This window comes from Hippopotamus amphibius, chromosome 11, assembly GCF_030028045.1.
Source record: "Hippopotamus amphibius kiboko isolate mHipAmp2 chromosome 11, mHipAmp2.hap2, whole genome shotgun sequence".
In the NCBI taxonomy this organism is placed as follows: domain Eukaryota; kingdom Metazoa; phylum Chordata; class Mammalia; order Artiodactyla; family Hippopotamidae; genus Hippopotamus; species Hippopotamus amphibius.
In genome coordinates this window covers 107,602,212-107,627,309 of record NC_080196.1, presented here as the reverse complement: position 1 = coordinate 107,627,309, position 25,098 = coordinate 107,602,212, and the positions used below count along the sequence as shown (strand labels likewise).

Here is a 25,098-nt window from a genome sequence, read left to right as displayed (position 1 = left end):
CCTTGGCCCCACTCCTTCCAGAGTGTTTTGTTGTAAAAGTAACAAATGCTCATTGTCAAACTGCAAACAGTGGGAAAATGTGTAAAATAAGAACAGTAAATGCCCTCCTACTTTCTTTCCCCACTTTATTTTCCACCTTAAAAACACTGGGTGAGGGACTTCCCTGGTAGCGCTGTGGTTAAGAATCTGCCTGCCAGTGCAGGGGACACGGGTTCGATCCCTGGTCCAGGAATATCCCACATGCCGCGAAACAATTGAGCCCACGCACTGCAACTGCTGAGCCTGTGCTCTAGAGCCTGCAAGCCACAGCTACTGAGCTCATGTGCTGCAACTACTGAAGGCCGTGTGCCTAGAGCCAGTGCTCCACAGCAAGAAAAACCACCACAATGAGAAGCGCATGCACTGCAACAAAGAGTAGCCCCTGCTCACCGCAATTAGAGAAAGCCCATGTGCAGCAACGAAGACTCAATGCAGCCAATGAATAAATAAATAAATTAATTAAAAAAAAACGCTGGGGGATAATTTGCATATAACAATGCACACTGATACTTAGTAAACAGCTCCGTGGCTCTTGACAAATGTCAGGATACAGGGCATTCTCATCACCCCCAAAGTCCCCCTGTGTTCCCTGGTGTCCATTGTCTCCCTATCCCCAACCCTGGGCAACCATCCATCCCCTCTCTGTCACTATAAATTAGTTTTGTCTGTTGTAGAGTTTCCCACCAATGGAATTATACATATTGCTTACAACAATGGTTTTGAGATTCATCCACGTGTGTGTCGTGGTAGGCAGTATTCTGTTGTATAACCCTTATAATTTATCTATCTAGTCACACAGCGGCTTCACTGTAAATACCTTATAAGTCCACAGATTCATTTCCAGAATGTGATAAATCATGTCCGCAAGTGTGAATACATTAAATATCTCTCATACAGAATCCCCAAACCCAAGTCTTATCTTGGATGCGTTACAACAATATCACAAAAGGGTCAGAGCAGAACGACAATACAGTTGGTTGAAGCTCACATCTAAACCCATATCTGTGAATAATGACTGTGAAGCAAGCATTCATTTTAGATACATATGGATTCCAACCATATGCTGTGATCAAGAAACCGATGTATTTGTCTTGACATACCACGTTTAAAATCGGAGTTACACATTTCATAAATTATGGATTTGCCAACTCTTTCTTTCAGTCATTCTAAATTAATATATATACTTTGCTAATGTTATTAACATAAACATCTGGATAAATGAATACTGCATTAACTTATCTCAAACCTTAAAAGTAGTATGTAAGCAATTTTATATAAAATTCTTTCAAAATTTTTTCCTTTAAAAAAAACCTACAAAAATAATACCAGCAAGGATATGTTGAAATTATTGGAAATCCTATTGTACCAAAAATATCAAAGGATGCACTCAAAATATAATATTGTAATAATTTCACAAAGACACTGCATGATAAAAATAATTATGAAACTAGTTTGATGCCCAGCATAAGAGACTGAAATTATTTTGAATAGGGTAATTAACCTGCCATAGAATTAACACAATTTTATTCAGATTATCAACAAGAATCTGAAGAAATTATTAATATATATTTGGTGATCTCTACCCTTTACAAAAACAATGGTCTATCTGAGCACTGCGGGACAGAACCTTTGCTCTAGGAAGAGTCACACACTTCTCCTGCCCGTGGCTTCTGCGCTCAGAGCTTACCTTCCCGACTCAAATGTGAACCATGTGGAGTCCCTCCCGTATCTCCTCAGTGAGCTGAGAGGCCACATCACCAGTTTGACCTTGGCATTGTGGATATCCCAGAGATAGATATTCTCATGAGTGATCTGCATCGTGCATTCGCCATAAATGTCCAGATTTGGTGTAGGCATAAGATACACATTGAATCGCTCTGCAAGGAAACAAGGAGGGGAGAAAATGAAGCCAAGAGAGGTGTGACTTTTTGTGGCAGCACTGTGTTAATGTGTATACCCACCTACTTACAGCCTTCAGAAAGTGTTACCATGGCCCTTGGTGACATCGATACACACTGCAAAACACTACCCTTTCCTATTGTATGGGAAAAGTAGTTAAAGTATTCTTAACCATTAATTCATTCACTCATTCTTCGACTTTTTGTTGCGTGCAGTCTCTGTGGTGGGGATTAAATGGTTAAATTGTACAATGGGAACATAAGGCAAAAGTCTAATTGGAGTCTGCCCAAATGGTGTACCTGTGTGCTTCTTCACACAATCGTAAATGGATGTCATATAAACAATTCCTACAAGGAATGTCTTATTTAAGTTACGCAAGAACTTACTCAATTTTACCTTTAATGCCCACTTAGACTGGCTCTCAAAGCACAGAGTATTCATGGTCAAATTCAGATTAGGATAATTGCAGATATTCATCACTGCCTTCTGCAGACCTTCAGACATTGTTTTGGTAAGCAAAATAAAAGCACAGAACTGCTTTCATTCCTGGATATTTTGACATTGAAAATCTGATTATTAGGTGATGATTCCAAACCTTGCTTTATAACTTTCTGTGTTATCTCAAAGACTACCACAAAACCCTGCAGTCCTTGATCCCCATTTAAATGCATTAGATGCACTTTATTTTGAAAAGTAAAGTTAGTTGGTAAGTTCCAGGAAGTAAAAAACTCGGTATGACCTACAAAGTGTCCTATTAAATACCCTTAGTTCCTAGCACCATATTCTTGGCTTACAGTAAATGATCAATAAATATTAGTTAATTGCATGAATGAAATAAATAAAACCCATGATGAATATGGGCTGCAAGAATTGAGGAATTACAAAAAATAATGTCATGATAACAGTTCAAGAATTACTGGCAGACGCATCTTTGTGAGTTTGAATTTAATTGTGAGTAGTGCTCTAAGGGCAGGGCTGGTGCATGAACGATCTTGAGAGGCATCATGGAGCAGCTGCAGCTGGTAAAAGATTGAGATGTTTAGGAAGGTGCTATCATCCATCATGATGCCCCGATCTTAAACACTGTGTGTTTGCCGGTACTGAGCTAGAATTGTCTGTATAACAGAAGAGTCTTTTCTGTGGCAGGTATTTTGTAAAGGAAAGATTTTCTGATGCCAAATTGGTTATATTTAACTTAAGCACGACAGCTTGAAATTTAGTAACCACGCGGACAATATTTATGTTCAAGTGTCTAGATATTCTGGGACCAAAAATAATCTAATAATTCAATATTTTACCTAGATTGTTGACTCATGAAAGTAATATGTATATAGGTTTCACAATTATTTCCTGAAGAAACGGCAAAATGAGATAAATTCTATAGCTGAAAAATGAAGAAAGAACGTTGTCCAATTAATTATCTGCAATAAAAGCCTGTATCTATGTCTACATACACGCATACATATTCCACAAATCTTAAAATTCTTGTGTGCAAGTAAAGTATCCACATTCAGCAATAAATATATCACTCACATTCCCAGCACAATTCCCTCTCCAGTGGGATGACAAGTAGGTCAAAAGGGCATGATCTCATATGAGAATATAAATAAAACTTGGACCCAAAAGAGTGACTGAGGAATATAGTTAATGCCTGAACCGCAACATTCTTTTCTTTGCTCAAGACACTTTTGATGAAGTTTAGCTTCTACATTTGGAGCTAATCATGTGTCAGTGGCATCTGTCGTGCATAGGGAAAACACGGTCATTATAAAAGTAGAAAGTGAAACAGTCCTCTAAATTCTTTCCTTTCCATCAATCCCGGAGTCCGAAGAGAGCATCAATAGACTCATGGCCAAAATGCCAAGAAATAATAACACTTCTTGTAAAATATTGAAATAAATAAACATCATTAAGCAATCTAGAACTGCTGCTTAAGACTGCACTGACCCTTGATATTCACACCCATAGTTTGTAACTGAAAAAATGGAGCATGTGAAAAAAATGATCCGATATACAGAGCGTCTTTCAAATGGATGGTACATGAAACGTTGCATATAATCTAGAGAGTATTTCAGAAGACCTAGAAGAACCATAACATTTTCACTGTAATGTCTGCGTGTTCTAATGTTAGCAGATTTAACCGAACAGTAATAAACATACAAAGAGTACAATCAGTACAACGGCCATTGGAGAAAGCTAGAAAATAATGAATATGTGAGTTTATTGAGTCACACGACATAGGTCTCTAGACTCCAAAGAGGCACATTTACAAACAAATCCAAAGTTATGGAATAACTTGCCCCTAAGGAGCCCTTCCAGGGCCACCTCTAGGCAGCACAGAGCAGGTGAACCTCATCTGCATCCCTTCCCTGTAGCCTGCCTCTACTTCCCCATACTTTTTTTTTTAACCTGGCAAGTCAAGTTAACCCCTTCTTGTTATGGTTTAGAATGCTCCTATCTTCTTCTTGATGCTATTTCTTCTATCTTAAGTAAGGAATTACCCTAAACAATTCTTTTTCAATTTTCAAATATTCAAAATTTATCTTCCCCTAATGGCTAATTTCCAAGGATTTGAGATTCAATGAAAAAGTAGACTAATTTAATCCAGCAGAAAACCAGGCAGCACATCAAGTTAGCTAGCAAATTATACTTCTTTGAATTCCATTTTAATGGAAGGAAGGTCTCTGCATTTGCTATGAGGAAAATATCTTATGCCCTTAGTACTGTAAAACACATTGTTTTATTAAAATTTGTTATGTTTTCCATTGGAAAGATCATTTCAATATGAAATAGTTAAAACTGGCTCCACTAAAAGGACTTTTTTAAAAAACATATTTACTGGACTTCCCAGGTGGCGCAGTGGTAGAGAATCCGCCTGCCAATGCAGGGGACACGGGTTCGAGCCCTGCCCTGGGAAGATTCCATATGCCACGGAGCAACTAAGCCCATGCGCCACAACTATTGAGCCTGTGCTCTAGAACCTGTGAGCCACAACTACTGAGCCCATGTGCTGCAACTATTGAAGCCCACACACCTAGGGCCCGTGCTCCACAACAAGAGAAGCCACTACAATGAGGAGCCTGCGCACCACAATGAAGAGTAGCCCCCACTCTCAGCAACTAGAGAAAGCCCGTGTGCAGCAACGAAGACCCAATGCAGCCAATAAATAAAAATAAATAAATAAATTAATTAATTAATTTAAAAAAACATATTTACCTTGTGAAATAATTCTATCAGGCAGGTGTTTTAAACCAATCTCTGGTCATGTCACTTTTTTAATTTTAGAAACTGTGTTTGGGTTTTACTTCCTAGAGTACCAGTTTTCAGGTTTCAGTGTGCATCACAGTTACTTAGAGGGTTTGCTTCAGTACAGATGGCTGGGTTTCCTCCCATTACTGTTTCTGATGCAGTAGGTCTACCCTGGGGCTGGGTAATTTCCATTTCTACTTGGCCCCAGGAGATGTTAATGCTGCCGCTCTGGGGACCACACTTTGAGAACTGCTGATCTGTGAAACTCATTTAAAAATATTGCCAAGGAAGTAGCAGCATCAGAGAAGCCATGAGGAATGCTTTTGAAAAGTGATGCTATGTTCCAGTAGAGCACATTTTATTCAAAATTGTTTTCTAATCTCTGCTCAAATAAATTAATCCTATCTCAACTGACTCATGACTGATTTGGGAGGAAAGAGTTTTGATGCCAACTGGGACAAAAGAAGGGAGAAAGGAAACTGGGACAGAAAGAAAGGGGGTATATCAAAGGTAGTTTACGATTCAGCAAGATAAGTATATTCCAAGTATTTTGTTTTGAGGTCATCAACAATAACAATAAAAACACTACAAAGAAGCACTAAACAGCACATTTCCAAGTAGCCAAAAGAATTAGAAAAGAAACCAGTTGTCTAAACAATGATAATACTGTCTTGAAACATGAATGCATTTCCACTAATATAAAGTCCTGTGAAGACTGCTGAATGTGTGAAGAAATAAATTTTTGAAAGGTTATGTAAAAGATATTATTTTAAAATGTGTTCACATATATAACCTGTAGAATTTTAGAGTGAAAAAAATCCCACACAGGCTGCCCATAAAATTGTATTTGCATAGAATTAGATTTGTATAATGGCTAATAGATATATGAGAAAACATAGTTTTATTTTAAATGGCCCAAAGCAGTAACGATATGAAATATTTATAAAGGGAATTGTTCTATCCAACAAAGATGCTTATTGTTACTGAATCTGCAATTGCCTTTAACAGGGCACTTTTACCCTAGGGCTGGAATAAGAGGTCCAAAGAAATAGACCATGCCCCAAATGACTTCAACACAGGGTGAAGGTCACAAACACAAGAACAGTCTCTAGGAAGCTTTAAAACAAGGTCTGGTCAAATTGGACAAGGTCTGGCCAGAAAAGGTAGCTACCTTCGGGAGAAATGGTCCTGGAAAAGGGATAGAGAGACCCCAGGTGATGTGTGGGAGACCCTGAGAAGGATGGAAACCTTCCCTTCTCAGCCAGTGGGGTTTTACACAGATCTGGTTTAGGGCAGGAACTAACCCAACATTGTATTAGCTTGAGCCTGGCAGGTGGAGGTAAGTGGACTTGCAGCTGCAGCAGGGAGTAGAGGATCACAGATGAGGTTTCTGACATGAAGCAAAATACCAACTAGTGACTAGTAGAGGATCACAGATGAGGTTTCTGACATGAAGCAAAATACCATCCAGTGACTAGAAATAAATGAACAGAAAACAAAAGGATGATGAGCTCTTCAGCCAGTTTCTTGATAATTTCCATCTTGTAACAGTACAGATGGAAAATTCGTTTTAAAGGAGCACCATGCTAAAAAACAGAAATATCTGCTCAGCTAAGTTTCCTTGACAATAAATTGGAATATTAACGGAAAAAAGACTTCTGGAATTTATGTATTGAATAATTTTGTGCATCTACCACATAGTAAACACTCAGTGGGTGTGACTGCATGAACATAAAATACATCTTGTGTATATTAATTAGTTGCTTAATTAGAAGAAATTTGGGAAATGTCTATTGGATGCCAATCCATTCTTTTTTTCAAGGAAGGTCCTGTAAGATCTAGTTGTCAGCCGAGTGTTGAACACTCTTACCCCCTCTGTCTACTCCACTTCTGATACTTCCGAAGTTCTGGGTTTGAAGGTCTGGCCAAAAGAAAGGATGGAATATGGAACTAAGCATTACACCTAAATATCTAAAAAACAAGAGATTCATAAGTATTAAACCCATCATGTTTTCCATGGGGAGAGGTTAAACTTTATAACAACTTCAGCTAAGTGGGTGAGTGTAAAGTCTTATACTTTTACCTTCCCTTCTTAAAATCCAAGTATAGCTCAAAAGGAGAAGCCACACAATAAGAAGAATGTTCTTTAGCAATTTTGTGACATCCCTAATTTTCTGAGTTTCAATTCCAGGGTCTTCCATACAGTAGAGACTTAAATATTCGTTAAAGATATTAATTAAAATGTTGGGGTATTATTAAATTAACTTAAAGTTAATACTTACATACATACATATGGTTATGTAATGATTAATAACAGCTATAAATAATTGAACAATTTATAATTTTGAATTTCACTTAGTTGTTTCTATCAACCAGTGTTTCCATAAAGTAAAACTCACTCTACATACAACTTACTGGTCAAAATAATTTTAAAGATTTAACAGATTATTTTATATCAAGAGAATTCAATTTTTTTTCTCAAAATGTCTTGTGATCAGAAAACCAATAGTTACAGAAGACATCATTTAAATTAAACTTATTACTGCAGCTAGTACATCAAAAGACCCAAACTTAGTTGTCCCATCAAATGCGGAAATGTGCCTTGTCTAGTTGGTGACTTTATTTCCTTATCTAGCTACCATGAACAGCTGCAGCCGCATCTTGTATCCTGCTCGCAGATTCATCATGGTGAGAAGAGTAACCTCCAAACTCAGGTTGTCCCCCACATTCTCTTGTACACTGCTCTGGTACCAGCCTGGGCAGGACTAGATGATTCTACAGCTCTGGCAGCCTGGGTGAGCAGAGAGATCAATCTCCCCATCTAGCAAACAATCCAAATTCTATGAGTGGTTCTCTTGCCTCTCCCCCTGCATCATGCTTGGAGAGGGATGGACCTCCTCCCTTCTGCTCTTCTCCTATGAAAGAATCATCCTCAGTTAACCTTCCAGCCTCTCTTTAGAATTTCATGGGGCTTTTCGCCCATTACCCCCCACTCTGGGGCTGTAGTACATTTCTGAGACAGCAAGGAAGTCCTACTCTAGGCTCTATATTTAACAATTGCTACATACCAATTCCAAACATGAAATTTTAATATTAATACCAAATTAATAAACAGTCTACTAAATGGACCAGAGTTATTGGTCTAATATTAACCGTTAATGATTAAGTCCACAAGAATCTGGTGTTTGAAAAACTGAACATATGCTTGGGAGTGCTGGAATTTATTACTGAGTATTCATCTCAATTTCAAATCTAGGTTCACCCCATTGTTTGATACAATCTGCCTTTTTAAAAAAAAATTTATTTATTTATTTATTTATTTATTGGCTGTGTTGGGTCTTCGTTGCTGCACGTGGGCTTTCTCCAGTTGCAGTGAGCGGGGGCTACTCTTTTGCTGTGGTGTGCAGGCTCCTCATTGCCGTGGCTTCTCTTGTTGTGGAGCATGGGCTCTAGGCACATGGGCTTCAGTAGTTGCGGCACATGGGCTCAACAGTCGTGGCTCATGGGCTCTAAAGCACAGGCTCAATAGTTGTGGCACATGGGCTTAGTTGCTCCAAGGCATGTGGGATCTTCCTGGAGCAGGGCTCGAACCAGTGTCCCCTGCATTGGCAGGAGGATTCTTCACCACTGCGCCACCTAGGAAGCCCCTGCCTTGTTTTTTTGACGGTCGTATGAAGTGCCACAAAATTAAACACAACCAGATATTACCCAGAAAATAATGAGATAGTTCAAGATCATTCTGAACTTTATATTCTTGTCTCCAAATTGCTGTAATATTGGGATATTGCAGTGGTCAGCCTTCGTTTCAGCAGCTTAGCAATGGAGTCACAATGAGAAAGCAGATATTTGCACATTTAGACACATTCTGAGGTCTGTATAATGCAATTAGGCCAGCAATGAAACAAAGCATGATTTATGCTTGTCAAAATTTCTGGAACTCTTCAGAAACTGTGACTCCATGTCCACCAGAGTACTGAAATTTGTCAAAATTTCTTTTATTATAATGTGACAATGGCAATAAATTCTGTTGCCAGGTGCCATCTGCTCCATGGACAACGTGAGGTGGAATTGTTGCAATTCTTGTATCAGATGGCAGCACGTACAAAAAAAATCCCAGTAATATTTTTTTTAATCCCCCAGCAGTTAATTTCTTTCCCTCCTTCCTTCCTTCCTTCCATCCCTCCTTTCTTCCTTTTTTTTTTCAAAAACATTACTGTTGACAGCATTTTATCTGCATTTCCAAGTAAATCATGTTTATTGTAGTAAATACAGAAAATCATTTAAAAAATTTAACTGCTATTATACGTTACAGAGATAATCTCTGTTAAAGTAATGCATATCTTAATATACAAACATATTCACATATACTTGTTATTTTACTGAATATAAAGTACTTTTTATATTGTCTTTACTATAGTATAAGATTTTCAGATGCTATTAAGAATTCCTTGGGGATATCATTTTTAATGAATGCATATATTCTAGTGTAGAGCTATGGCATATTTTATGTAATAATTATCTATTTGATGAATGTTGAAGTTAATTTCTGCCTGATATACATTAGGCTACAAGAAAATAACCAACTTTTAGCTCAATTTGCTACATAATTCACTCATTTTATGTTGACTCATAGGGTTTCCCTTATTCTTAGACATACATTTTGGATCATTTTAATATCCTTGATTATTAGCTTACACTGAGTACTAAAATCTGAATCATTGGATTAAATGCCATAAACTCTTCTAGGAATCATACACTGCCAACTCCTTTCCAGAAATTCCTTACCAACCGATATTCCAATTAAACATATATTTTATATTTTATGTATTCATTTTGCATAAATGTCCTTTGCCAGATTTTTAAATCAGGTTTACTGGTTCTCTGTTGATTTTAAGAATTCTATATACTATAAATTTTTCCTACCATGTTTATGACAAAGACTTCCTCTCAGGTTTTCATTAATTTTGTTTATGGTATTTATGGTCCAGAAAATGGAAAATAGATTTAATTTTTCTCATAAGTCCTTTGTTATTGAAAGAAGGTTAACTATTATCTTACCCTTCTCATAGCAGTTTTAGCATTTTATTTTTTTACCGTAACTGGTATATTGAAGCATAATGAAATGTTCATATCTTACTTATAATGTTCTTTTAGTTTTGACAAATGCACATCAAGACACAACTTCTCTGTCACCCCACAAAGTTCCCTTATGCTATTTTCCAGCTGCCCATGGCCCCTAGAAGCAACCACTTTCTAACACCGTAGGTTATTTTTGCCTATTTTAGTGGTCTCTTGGGAGCCAGAAGCATCCAGCTTTAGCATATCACTAATTTAGTTTCAGTTTGTGGCATTCCATTTTTATTTTTTATTTATTTCCTTTAAAAAATGTTGATGGTGTTTTTTGAGGAGCATAGGTTTGAATTTTGATGAAACAACTTATTTCTTTTTATAGTTTTCCTTCAGTGTTTTACATAAGAAATCTTAGCCTATCCTAAAGTTGCATCCACCTTAAATTGATGTTTGAGTATGATGTGAGGTAGGGGTTAAGGTTCATTGTTTCCTGTATAGATATCCAGTCACTCTAAAACTGTTTATTAAAGAAATATTCCTTTTCTCATCGAAATGACCAATAAGCTTTTGAAAAAGGGCTCTGGTGCCCTTGTCAAAAGTGATCCACATAAGTAGATCATTTTCTTTCTGTTTTGCTGCATGGACCTATTCATCTATCCTGTCTTGATTACTGTCACTTGTAATAAGTCCAGAAATTAGAAAGGGTACCCATTCCAACTTGGTTCTTCCTTTTTGAGATAGTTTGGCTAGTGTTGGTCTTCTAAATAGACTTTAAAATTAACTTGTCAAGTTCTAGAAAAAATGTTTGGCTTTCAGGATTTTTATTGGAATTGTGTTGAGTCAATAGTTACTGTAAGCAGAACTGATATCTTCACAATACTGGATATTCCAATCATGAATGGTTCATCACTACATTTATTTAGATGTCCTCTCATTTCTCTCTGCAGCGTGTAGTCTTCACTGTAGAGGTCTTTGCTGATTTTATCCCTGAGTATGTGATTTTTTTTGATGGTATTATAAATGATATTGTTATATTTGTAGCTATTCATTGATAATATATATGTGTGTAAATGTTATATATACATGTAGGTTGCATCTATATAATATTTAAACACACAGATAAATATTTACATATTAACTTTTTACCCTGCAACATCTCTGAATTCACATAGTTAAGTTGCTTTTGTATTGATTTCTTAGGGCTTTCAAGGTATATTATCTTATTTTTTAACCAATTTTTATAATTTTACTTCCTTTTCTTGTCATATTATACAAATTAGGACCTTAAGTAGAGTGAGTAGAATACTGAATAGAAGTGGTGAGAGAGGATATCTTTCTCTTACTCCCGGTTTCATAAGGAACGCATTCAATATTTTACCTTCAAGAATTCTATTTTCTGAAGGATTTACATTGATGTCCTTCATCAGTTTGAGAAAGTCCCCTCTGTTCCTAGGTTTTTAAGAGTTGTTTTCATAAATGCATACTGTATTTTATCAAATGCTTTTAATGGGTAAATTGTAATCATATGATCTTTTCCCTTGATCTATTAATATAGTGAAACATAATGATTGATTTCTGGGATTTTTTTGCATTTCTGGCATACATGTCAATATTTATCAGAGTGTATTATTTTGTTAAGTAATACTTTAATATTCCATTTTCTAATTTTTAAAAGGATTTTGTACTTACATAAGTGGAAGATATCTGTCTGCAATTTTCTTTTCTTGCACTGACTTTTTGTGGTTTCCATTTCTGGGTTATAGTGGCTTCATAAAATGAATTGTGAAATAATCCCTCCTTTTCTGTTTTCTGAAAAAGTTTGCATAGGATTGATATTATTTCTTCTTTAAATAGAATTCAAGAGTGCAACTGTATGGGATTGGAGTTTGTGTATGGGAAGTTGTATAATTTTAATTTTAATTTCTTGATTGGATACAGAGCTCGTTAGATTTTCTATTTTTTCTTGAGTCACTCTGGGTAATTTGAATCTCTAAGTAATATAAAATTTTATTTTATTTACAAAGCCTATCATCAGAGATAATATTTTGATTTTTTTTCTTTTATGGCAGATGGAAGCTAAAAACATTTCCCTCACTTTCCCCTCCAATTTTAACATTTATTATATTATAATCTAAGCTCTGGGAGTGTTATTACTACAATTAGGATTTTAAAATATGCCCAAAGAAAAAATGTAGAGCTTACAAAATATATTTTAAAAGTGAAAGGCTGAAAATTAATGATCTAAACATCCATCTCAAAAGATTTGAAAAAGAATCTGCAATAAAACCCAGAGCGGTGGAGCAACTAATGAGTGATTAGACACAGTGCATGAGAGCAGAAATTAATACATTTTAAAACATACTGAAAAAAGGTTTCATAAATAGATAAATCTCTGATGATGCTGATTAAGGGGGAAAAAGCCACAAATAACCTACATGAAGTAGAAAAGGAGCTATCACTACAGTGTAGACAGGTATTAAGAAGAAAATACAAGCATGCTGTGATTAAATTCGTCAATAATTTTGAAACTTTGTAAGAAATGCAGGAAACTTTGCAAGAGATTCCTAAAATCACTGGTAGATATTTTGAAGCTAATTATAATCAACGATTTATTGGTTTTTCAAACTTTAGTGCACGTTAGGGTTCCTGGGGGTTATTAAAATACAGACCTGTTAGGCGTTGTGCTACTGCTTTGCATACTGTGTTTTATTTAATCCTTACAACAATTCTATGAGATGTGTACTATCAGTATCATCCTCAAGAGCAGGAATCTGAGACTTAGAGCATTTCAGTCCCTTGACCGTGGTCCCAGAGCTCATGACACGTGGAACAGAACTTGATGATGTACTATGTTTGTTTGGCAACTTGTTCATCAGGCTGCACGTTTGACTTCTAAGTTTGCACTATAGTTTTACTGCAGCAGGAAAATAATGGACATCAAAAGTTGAGTATATCAAAAATGAAATCTCATTAGTGTATATTGAGTTTTTCTTTTCTCTTTTGTGTGTATATGTTTGTGTTTGTTTTCCATCAAACGAGGACTCATTTAACCCCGTGTCTGATCAAAGTTCAATCTTTGAGCTTCCTCCCCATTTCATCTAGGCTGACTTGAAAGCCCCCAGAGCTGATAGAGACCCAGGTGTCAGCAGAGGAAATGGGGTCCTCTCACCTGGTTACCCATCTCCCTGTGAAGTTACTTCACTCACTTTCCTGTGATACAGCAAGTTCTGCTTTCAGTATCTGGAGTCCAGTGGGGGCCAGCAGGAAGCCTGGGCACCTCCTCCATGCCACGTTCAGTTTTGAGACAGCTGAGGTGTATCTTTACCTTCTTACACCTTGCTGGGCTCTGCTGACATCTCTCCATGACATCTCTACATCTCTTCCTACGCTTGTCATCAAACTCCATATGGAGAATCAAATTCTAGCCTTTGTGCTTCAAGTGACCTCCAGTTTACATGAGGAGAAAGAAACATGTGTCTCTGTCCACTCAAACTCCCAGGGAACGAGTAAGGCCAAGACATTACCTTATTTTCAAAGTCCCTCTTCTTGCCTGCAGCTGGGAGTAATTCTGGATTCAGCACTCTCCTCAGAAACTTCTCCTTTCACATAATTACAACTGTTTTTGTTATCTTCATGTTTGTTCTCATTGTGTTTGTATAGGAGATGTTTCCAAGGCAAAGGAAATAGGATAGGTCCTTCGGTGTTTCAAGATACTTCTCCCGGTATGCATCTCTCTTTGTAACGACATGGCAGGAGTTAGACAACGGATCACTTAGATTTGGCAGTGTAGGGAAGGAAACACTACAAAACACCCTTGCTTTTCTGGAATCATCCATTTCAAAGAGAGATAGAAATATATATGGCATTGGCCTTGATTCCACTGTAGTGCATACTGAAGACCAAATGGGGAAAGTGGTGTTTTGACCTAGTTTGTTGATTATATGCAGTGTTGATAGTAGTCAAAGAATGGAATTAAAGCAACACAAGACAACGCGAGGACGCAAATGTTTAGGGCCCGTTCAGGACTTCCTGTTACATCCATGAGTGTCATCTTATTCTTGCCAGGACGGCTGCTTCCATCACCACCACCTTTCAGCTTTCCCTGTGGATTAGCACCTCTGTTGGTTATATTGGCATTTTCAAACCTGCTTCATGGAACAGATATGAATAGCCACAAACTATAATAGAGGTTATGTGTAGAAAAAGACATATAGGTAATGTGAGTTTGGAAAATGTTTCATTATACAAAGTTTAAAAAGATCTCTATTCTAGGACTTCTCAACAGCTTTATTCTGCTCATGTGTATGGTGGTAACCATCATATAGGGTTGGTATTAACTTCCTAGGACTGCTGTTACAAAGCATCAGAAACCTGGTGGCTCAAAGCAACAGAAATTTATCATCTCATAGTTCTGGAGGCCAGAAGTCTGAAATCAAGGTGTTGGCCGGGCCAGGCTCTCTCTGAATGCTTTAGGGGGAGAATCCTCCCTCGTCTCTTCTAGCTCCTACGGTTTGCTGGCAGTCCTTGGCCTTCCTTGGCTGGTAGATGCATCATTCCAGGCCCATGGTCACATGGACGTCTTCTCTCCGTGTGTCTTCACATCATCCATCTCTGTGTCCAGATTTCCCGTCTTTGTAAGGATGTATTGTATGTCATATTGGATTAGGGCTCTTTCTAATGACTTTGTTTAAACTTGGTTCCTTGTAACGATCCTATTCCCAATAAGGTTACATTCTGAGGGTTAGGACTCTGACATCTGTTATTTTGGAGGGGAACACAATGTAACACACAACAGTGTTATACAGTAGTACCTTCCCTCCGCTGACTCCCTCACTTCAGAGGGATATAGCAGTAGTAGTAGTAGCAGTAGCAGCAGTATTTCTTGAAACTCACTTTGGGAAATAAAGGAGTGTGTGGATGGCATTTAGAAGCTCAAATGTAGGTAGTCGAAGTTTCTTTTCCCCCTGCAAGAGCTGGTTTTACTGAGTGTTATCCCAGGGACAAAAAAATGAACCTGGAATGCTTTTTCATGACTAGTTATAAAGAATGTGTATAAGAGTGAATATGGTTTACCCCAAATCATTTTTGAAAAATGGGGAAAAGCTCCTTAAAAATAGAGAAAGTTTTACTGTTATAGGCGTTATTGTTTTGTCATTAACTGGCCATTTTCTAAACGAATAAAGGCCTGCTAATAGTGGCTTTAATTACTGATGGACATTAAGAATTTCAGACTTCCTGCATGAATGAGAAATCTTATTTGGAGGAATAAGAAATCAGTTAAAAAAAAAAAGAAGGTAGGCTGCTCGGATTAGAATTGATCATACCTATACCTTAGCACGTCTGTTTGTATTTTAGCATGTAGATTGTATCATTTTTCTCAATGCTTCACTTCCTCTCCACATTAGATCAGACTTTCTAACCCATGTTGTGGCCTCACAGGTAGGGTGTACTTTTGCACCCCTTGCCTTTGGGCTTGGACATGGATTTGCTTTGGTCAATGAATGTATAACACAATGTATAACACGACACATGCAGAGACTTAAATTATGTTACAATTTGGGCTTGATCTCTTGCCCTAATGTTTTGTTTTGGGAATCTGCCTTAGGTAGCCGTTAGTGTCAGGGGGATGAGATATATGCGGAAGAGATATAGACATCATGTACAGCTAGGGCCAATCTCAGCATTACTGAGCCTAAATCCGCTAAACCTTAGCCAACTCCCCTATGCACGAACATAAAGACATGCTTCCAGGTCTGTGCTACTGAGATTTTGTGTGACCAAGAACACAGCATTATTTTTAAAAAACATGGATCAATACACCTTGTTTGCAGATTTGTCTCCTTCACTACTCTGTGAGCTTTTTAAACGTAATGGCCCTATTTTGTATAATTCTATATTTCCTATGCTTAGTTCTTGCACAGAATAGCCTCAAAAATGTTTGATGGGTAGATAACGAATGAGTGAATGACACACAAGATTGTCTGAGTGGAATGTAGGGAGCATGGTTACTATGGCAACCCAACTAAATAATTTAGAAACACACTGGAATATTGCTTTGCTTCTGGAGAAAGGTTATATACACACATTCTTAGGCTAAAAGTAGGAATTCATGCCAGTTCTAGCCCATTCATTAGCAGGGACTCTTGGACTTTGAATGGGCTGTTAGAAAACTAAACCCTCAAATCTGACTGCATTAACCAGATGGCAAAGTCTGAGGTTACTTTTCCGTTTTCTTCTGGATGGTGACTTCCTGAATCAATAGCAAAAGGGACATATCCTTGAGTCTATTTCCAGCTGTAACAGCAGGAACTCTATACAAGTGACTTGCTTCTTTGTTCTAATGCTTACTTGTGCTATTAATGATTAATATGCAATATTTGTTTTCTAGAATTGTTATTATGTAATGTTGTAATGTGACTCCTTTCTTTTTTTTTTTTTTTTTTGTGACTCCTTTCTAAACAACTATGATTGTAACACCCTACATTATTTTCTAAGGTCAGCATAGGCTATCTTAAATACAACTGAAAGCTGTGAAGATTCTGCAAGTTGTAAGAATTTAAAGTTCAAAATGTCTACTTAACATGCAGTCTTTTGTGGCAGTGTCATCTGAAGTCTAAGAACAAGTTTGTGTGTGTGTGTGCGCGCGTGTCCCGTTACTTCCCCTCTGCTATGAGGGATTCTGAATCAATAGGAAAGCAGCTGACAGCACTAGATAAAAATGATTACAGCAAAGAATTTAATCAATAACCACTTTTGTCTTAGCAACACAGGTTACACCTTTAAAAATTATTTGCGTTTATTCTTAGCTAATCTCAGAGTAAATAAGACCAAGCTGTTTGAAGAGTCAGAAAAACACTAGAGGAGAAGTAGCAATTTTGAATGTCAAAAAAAAATGCTATGGTCAGGACTGAGCAGTGAGTCTTCTCTTGATGATGGGACACCACAAGATCACCACAAGTCACTGTAATGTAATTTGTTACATCAATTCTGCATGCATGCCTGTGTGTTTCATCTCTTAGGAGAAATTTCAAACTAAATCCAAGCATATCACTGGTAAAATAATAATACATCTGATGAAAAAGAAATTATAGAATTTAACACTAAAATGCCTCAAGGAAAAAACCTGAGTCTGTAATGACAAATCTTTCATAAACGATTGATTCCAACCTCAACATATTAATGACTTCAAACATGTATTAGGAAGTTAAAGATTTTGTTTATATTAAGAGGTGTTATGATTGAAAACTATGGAAGGACAGCTTTAAAAGAAAATATTATTTTCTAAAATACATTAGTTAGCTAAAACAACACATATTTTCCCTGCACATAGTAAAGTGAATGGCTGTGTCCTTAAAGCAGTCGTGGGTGGGGCTCAAGGGAGAGGGTTCAAGTTAACCAAAGAGCATTCTTTGTCTTTAGCATGGGATTTTATAGACTACTGGTAGTTATTTCAGGGCAGACCTGAAAGTGGAGAGGTCTACTGATTAGGAAGTGACAAAATCGGGGAATGCAAGTAACAAATTGTGCCAATCGGTGTGTGTGTGTGTGTGTGTGTGTGTGTGTGTGTAAGACTGCCAATTTCCTTTAGGGTACCATGTACTTTTAGGGGGTTGCTTAAATGGATCAAATACTACCTTCTCTAACTAGATAATTACTATATATTAAAAGCACATATAACCCTTCATATTAATTTAAGATTATTAAACAAAATAAACCTAAAAAAGCATTGGATGGCACTGGATGTTATTATAATTTCAGGTCTTCTCTAAAGTATATGCAGGAATTAGTCTTTGATTTCTTTATTTTTACTTGTACTTTAAACAAACGTGCTTTTTTAAAAAATTGAGCTAAGTGTGAGAGTTAGTCTTTCTTTTATATTATCTCATGTAACCATCATGACAACACCATAAATTGGTATTAGTTCATTTTCACACATTAGCAAACTGAAATTAGAAGAGACTTAGGAACTTGTCCTAATTAAGGGGTGTAGGCTGCATTCAAACTGCATCCTGAAAATTTTACTTGTTAGGCTATATCTGCTTGTGCTCCTTATATAGCTTTGGCATTTAATTCCGTGTTTGTTCTATCCGAAAAAATTTATATCAAAATTTTCCCTTTATATTGTAGGTAAATTACTTTGACATTATTATCAAATTAGAAATAAAAATTACAATAAACCAAAGGAGTAGATTATCCATTTGGATGGAAACATATACAACCCCAGATATTTAAAGTAAAAGCATACAATTCTCGCCAAATGAGCCGCACACAGTGATTTTCCACCCACTGGCCTAATTTATTCACTTCCTTCATATCTTCTTTATATAGTACTTGACAAATGTTTATCAGTAAAGAGTTTTTTTTCCTTCTTTTCTTAAACTGAGAATGAGCAGCATATTTTAAGCAGCACGATTACGGACATTCTGTACTTAGCATAGTTCTCAGAAAATACATCAGAGAGATGAAATCTAAGAAAGCGTGGGAGAGAAACTGGAATATCAAGAGGAAGCTAGAAAAAGAGCCACATAAACGCCTTCGAGACTTTCTGAAACTACCAACATGGGCAAAGTTTGTGCCCATATACGTTCACGATCAGTTAGTGGGGAAAAGTTATTTTTTTCAGTGAAACAAAAAATGATGCTCTTTAATGGGCTATGAAAGAGTGATGGTTTTTAGAATATTATTACTTATAACAAAATCATAATCACTAAGTGTTATCCTGACGCATTTTACCTGTGCTGTCTAGTGCATAAGCCACAGATTATTCCAGAATTTCTTTTTAATAACTAGTGTCAAGCTTCACCCATATCCCTCAACGTTTTCAAAAACACTAGCCATAGAAATTAACAACATTGGAGAGCTTCTATTTTCATACCACCAGATTTTCTGGTGCTAATGATAATTATTTTTAAAAATGGAAGGAAAAAAGTTCATGACATTACTCTCATTTCATATTTAGAGGTTTTAGTCAAGAAGATGTGGCATAACTTCTTAACAGACATCAGAAATGTTAAATTAGAGAACAGTGCAGTAAGTAAATAACATGTCTCATAAACCTCAACTTTGTTATACCCTGAGATTTCATGCATGGTATTTCCTTACATGTAGAATGCTATGGACTGAATCATGTCCCTCTACAATTCACAGGTTTAAGCCCTAACCCCCAAGGTGACAGGATTTAGAGATGGAGTCCTTGGGAGTAATTAAGTTTAGATGAGGTCATGAGGGTGGGGCCCTCATGATGAATTAGTGCCCTTATAAGAAAAGACAGGAGAGGCCTTGTTCTCTCTCTCCCTCCACCATGTGGGGACGCAGCAAGAACTCAGCCCCTAGAACTGTGAGAAATTAGCTCCTGCTGTTCAAGCCATCCAGTCTACGGGTTTTGTTAGAGCAGCCTGAGCAAAGACATAATATTAGCCATAGTCCCTAAAATCTATCAGAAAATACCATGATAAGCCAAACTTGTTAATTTAGACTCCAAATCTATAACAACTCTCAAAGAAGAAAATGTAGGAATGTTGTCCATTCAAAACCTTATATATAAAGAATTAACTTCTTGTTGAGATAACTTATCTATTGAGATAAATGGCAATGTCACAGAGGAAGAAGGCAGCAGACCTGGCTTGTACCTGAGTACTTTTCTAGTTGGTATGCAGTCTTGAGAAAGTCCCTTAATAGCTGAGGTCGATCAGCTTACTTTCTCTTAAAAAGGATTGGTTTGAAACATTTCTGAGGTCCTTTCCAGTTTCAAAGTTCTACAACTCCTTGGACACTTTAAAAGTAAGGAAGGAGACTCACACTTACCATTCTGTTCCCGCTGCACTCCTGCTGCCAGGAGATCAGGCTCCCCGAGGCTGATGTCATTCAGCCTGGTCCCCAGACACTCCATGCAGAGATGCTTGCACCACTCCTCAGCCTCCAGCTCTGAAAATGAGCACAAGCCATGGAAGTCAGGCAAGGTTGCTTACGAACGATGGAGAAGGCATGCTTCCTGGACCAGTCTCCCAGGTAAGTGGTGAGTGTTAAAAATCTACCATAGGAAAACTAAAAAGCTATATTCAAGAAGTGAAATAAAATCTCCACAATTGTTTCCTATGATGTGACTTTATAACATTTTATTTTAAAGTTGTTATTCTAATATATTTTACCTTATTTATAAATAATAGACTTAGAAGATTTGTTTATGATCTAGCATATTTTAGATTGATTAAATGTGGGGGGAGAATTTACTTGGAAAAGTTAATTAAATATAAAATAAAACTATATAAGTGAATAGCTGAAAAACATCGAAATGGATTAAACGCGTGAATGTCTTCCTGAATGTAGCTTGGATTTGTTCAGGCTGAAGGTCTGATCCCAAAGTCATTCTGAATTTCAGTGGATCATAGATCAGCAGAAGAATATGACTGATTTTTTTTTAGAAACATCAAAAGTGGACCATCCTTACTTAAAAAATTTATGGACAGGATATTAAAAATAATTTTCCCCTTTAGAAAACTCCAATTGTCTAAGATATTGATTAGATCACTCTCTTTTGACTCCCATGACTTCCCAGCTTCTCTATATTTGTGTTTTTTCTTTGCTTGAAACAGAGTATCTTACACCGACACAAAATCTTGTAGCATCGAATGCTTCCACAAACATGCATCAATGTGATCCTGACGTAAGCCCACTGTGGGTGAGGTGGCTAAGGATGAGTGCCATACCTGGGCCTTCATCCTAGCATGGCTCAGCACCAAGACAGAATCAGAACCCAAGTCTTCTATTTTTTTATATGCAGAGATCCGAAATTTTGGGCCAAGCCCCCAAATCGCCGCACAGAAATTGGATAAGAGCTTTCCGTTGACACCCACCCAGAGAAATTTCTGACTTTTTCCTGTAGCATGAATCTGTACTAGAGCAGTTTAATATATTTCCTTCAAATCTCTTGTTCCTCTTCATGGATGACATTCCAGCCTTTGCCTTGGCATTTTAAACTCCTCATAAAAAAGTTATCTGTGACAAGTTTTCTTGACTCCAGGGATTCGAGTACCCACGTCTCTGTTCAACGGCCAACGACATCACACCTGGGTAATGCTTCCTCCCTGTGCACAGTCACATGGTCTTAGCATCAAGAATGGGTTTGATCAATGAGATGTCAAGCCAAATTTGTCATTTATTTTTAGTTTTATCAAGAATATGGTTAGGAATATTGTTAGAAATTAAGAAAAAGTACATGCAGTCTCCCACAGAGTACTGTTCTGACGAAAATAATAGTTCCCATGTTGCAACCACCAAGGTGATTTTTCTTTACAAAAAGTATGGTTTGCATCCTTCAGAGAGGGATGTCCTCTGTGGTGTCAGACACAGCACCTGCCTATGTCAAGGAGGAAGCAGATTCTCACGTGGGCCTGGCTCCTTGCTCAAGAGGAGTCAGAGGCCAGGTCTGGCTGGTGGGCTTTTCCTTAGGAACCTAGAAAATAATCCTTTCCAATCACAGGGCCACTAATATAATTAAAAGGCATTGCTGAGGCTCACAGCTTTCTAAAAAAACCCTTTTTTCTTCTAGCTAGGGAATGCCAGCATTCACAGAAAAATTTTATAGGAGCAACAACAGCATATATTGAAAATAACTTTCTCTAGATATATTTAGTTTTGACTTACAAAATTTATGCAAGTTTTGAAAGCTTTTCTAACAACAATCGAAAGCTTAAGCCAATTTCCTTGCTGTGTCTCTGGAAATCCATGGCATTTCTGCTAATGGAGACAATATGGCTATATTTTTCTTTTTACATTTCAATATTTTGAATATTTCTCAGAACTCCATGATTTTAAATCATCAGTGAAATCACATGCAATTAACATCTTATCTGAGTGACTCTACCCGCAATTATTTCTAGGACCCTATAGATGGAAAGAAGAATTATCTACCATGCTGTTTGGCGTAAAAATAAAAGTGTTAAATATGACAAAGCATCTTTGTGCTAATGTTCCCTTTAAATACTCTCAGTGCATGCCCAGAGGTTAAAGAAATATGTCCCTCACTCTTAGTCACTCTTCTGTCCCAGGATTGAATGAGACAAAGACAGCAACCACACAGCAAAGGGCTTCTGTGAAGCCTGAGGCGACTGTTTTGAGTAGGACTGAGCTTGGCATCTCTGGAAGGACCAGAGCCAGGGAGGTCTCCCTCCACAGCAATGAGAGAGGCTCCTGGGTTTGCACCAGCAGGTAAAGATGGCTTTTGCAGCCAATCTTAAGAATTGCAAGGCTTCTGCATTTTAATAGTGAAGGAGCATGGAAGAATAGAAATAGCAAGAGTAATAAAAACAGACTCGATATGTCACATTAAAGACTGAATTGTAAACTATTTCAGAAAGAGAGAGAAAGGAGAGGACGAGAGAGGGAGAAAGAGAAAGAGAGAGACAGCCCTGCATTTCAGCTCAGAAGAATCCGATCAGATCAGAATCATCAAGGGTTCCTTTCTTTATTAACAAACATTTTCTGTGAACTCACGATAAGCCAGGCACTGTGCTAGGAAGTTATTCGGAAAAACACCGCTTCTGTTCTCAGTGATCTAGCATCAGGGGAGTCTGGGGTGTGGCTCAGCCTGTGGGAGCTGGGGCACCTGCACAAAGGCCGAGCAGCCTGGAGGGAGTCTGATTGGGGCCCTGTAGGGCGGGCAGGAAGGGGAGGGAGTGTGTGTTGGTGTGTGAGCGTCTATCAGCGTATGCGCGTGTGTGACAGTGTGTATATGAGTATGCTTGAGCCTGTTAGTGTGTGACAGTATTTGTGAGTGTGTGTGTGAGTGTGTGAGTGCAGGGGTCTGTGTCTGAGTACGTGAGGGTGTGAGGTATTTACAGGAGCGTACGGGTGAGTGTTAGGTGTCCCTGTGTGTGTGTGTGTGTGTGTGTGTGTGTGTGTGTGTGTGTGTGTGTGTGTGAGTGTGCGTCTGTGCGAACGCGCTGGAGGAGCCAGGCTGCGCTGAGGACGGTGGTCGGGGCTAAGACGGAGAGGCTCGTCCAGGGAGCGACAGTGATGCCCTTTGACCAGAGAGGGGCAGCCCTGAGTTCAGGGAGTAAAGTCTGAGAGGCGGTCAGCACTCTGCCGTCCTCTTCCCAGTTTTGTAGCATTTAGTTCAGTTAGATCAGCCCCAAACCTTCACCTCAAAAGTATTAACCTTTGTAGTCTACATACTTGATCTAACAGTTTTGCTGCAGACAAGCTGCATTTGTTTGAGTGTTGTACAAGGCTTTGTTGTTTAAAATCTGCTTTTGACAGTCACCTTTCAAATAATTATAGCTATGCTTTCTATTTGTTCTTTCTTAGTTAAACCCGACGTATTGAAGTCCTTCAGTATCTTTTATTGCATGTTAATTTACTTTGTCCCATCATTATTTAACTAGCGTTTTTCTCTGAATTACCTTATATCTTTCACCTTTTCATTTTCTGTTTTCACAGAACTGAGAGGATTAAATACAAATACAATAATCTAAAGCCACTATATTTTTAAATATTTATTTTCCCATAAATTCAGTGCCCTTTTGTCCTTTGTTTTATCTTTCAAATGTCTGCCTTGATCTCTGTAAATCATTAAATTTCTTTATGGAGGAATAAAGGCAAAAATGTTCTGCAACATTTTCTACGTTTTTCTCCTCATGGTGGAAGTGCTTTTTCATTTAGATGTCTTTTTCAGATAGCTTGCAGCTATGCTCAAATTCTTAATTCGGGAAGATAGGAATTTGGGTTTCCCTAGAACAGAAACCCAAATAATGTTTTCATTATGTATATGATTAATTATATGAAGAAATTTGGTAACTTCCAAAAGAAAAAAAAAAAACCTGAAAGATGTTTGGGAATAACAAGACAAATAGCGAAGAGAGACTAAACTAACTGAGTGAATTATGAGACAAATGGGTTTATTGATTGTAGGGAAAATGATGATCAGGCACCCTGCAAAGTGGAAAGACAGTCAAAGATGGATGGCCGCTGCTGAGTTTCTTTTCAACGCTTCTTTGCAGAATTCTGCGGAGAGTATGGCTATATTGCTTTGAATAAGAAGAGGTCTTTACATAGCAGACTCTTAATACAGGCCTACTGAATAAATGATTAAATTTAAGCTTTATTATTTTCACTAAATTTAGGCCTTAGGATAACGATACGAAAGTTAAATGACCCAAAAGGAGCTATATTTGAAAACAGTGAAAAAACTTTCATCACATATACAGAAAATAGGCTCTCAGCTAAAATCATATAGCAGGATTAAATATAGCACTGAATCAGTTTCATGGTAATTTACTGTAAGATGCAGGCAAGACTAGTTTTGTGTGGAAATAATAAATTGTATTTAGTCCTCGTTGGATTTGGCTTTTATTAATAATGTTAGGAAAATGTAGGTAAACTAATACTCTTTTGTCTTCAGCAAAACCAAGAATTCTTAAGTATATGTAATTCTTATCTGCTGGGCAGATTCACTATGATTTGGTTATAAATGTTGTTTTTATAGTTATTAAAGTCTTCTTAAATACGTGCTTTCCTGGAAAGTGAAGAAAAATGTCTCCTGGTGTCAACCATTGCTTAAAGACTGCAAAGATCACCATTTGAAATTTGGAGAGCTATTAAACTGTCCTACATGTTGATGATGGTTTTCACTCTTGGAAACTGGCACCTACTTGTTACTTAACTGGCCTTGTTGATGTGTTATGGACTTTTCTTTTTCTCTTCCTTTTTCTATAGTAGCAAGACAAGAAACCAGTTAAACCTTAATAGCTTGCTTCAGTTAAACCTTAATAGCTTGCTTCAGCTTTTACTTTAGCTCAAGGAAAGAGCCCTGTCTGTTGAAGTCAAATGGGTAGGATGGGTCAG

General features: G+C 37.4%; 1 protein-coding gene across 1 annotated transcript in view; it reads right to left on the bottom strand.

Annotated features, from left to right (window-relative positions):
* The window catches only part of DOK6 (docking protein 6), a 418,365-nt gene that overhangs the window by 149,483 nt on the left and 243,784 nt on the right, over window positions 1-25,098 (bottom strand). The window contains exons 4-5 of the mRNA XM_057700520.1: window positions 20,062-20,181; window positions 1,727-1,916 (exon numbers count right to left, since the gene is read on the bottom strand). Coding sequence (XP_057556503.1) covers window positions 1,727-1,916; window positions 20,062-20,181 — 310 coding nt within the window. The remainder of the gene's footprint in view (window positions 1-1,726; window positions 1,917-20,061; window positions 20,182-25,098) is intronic.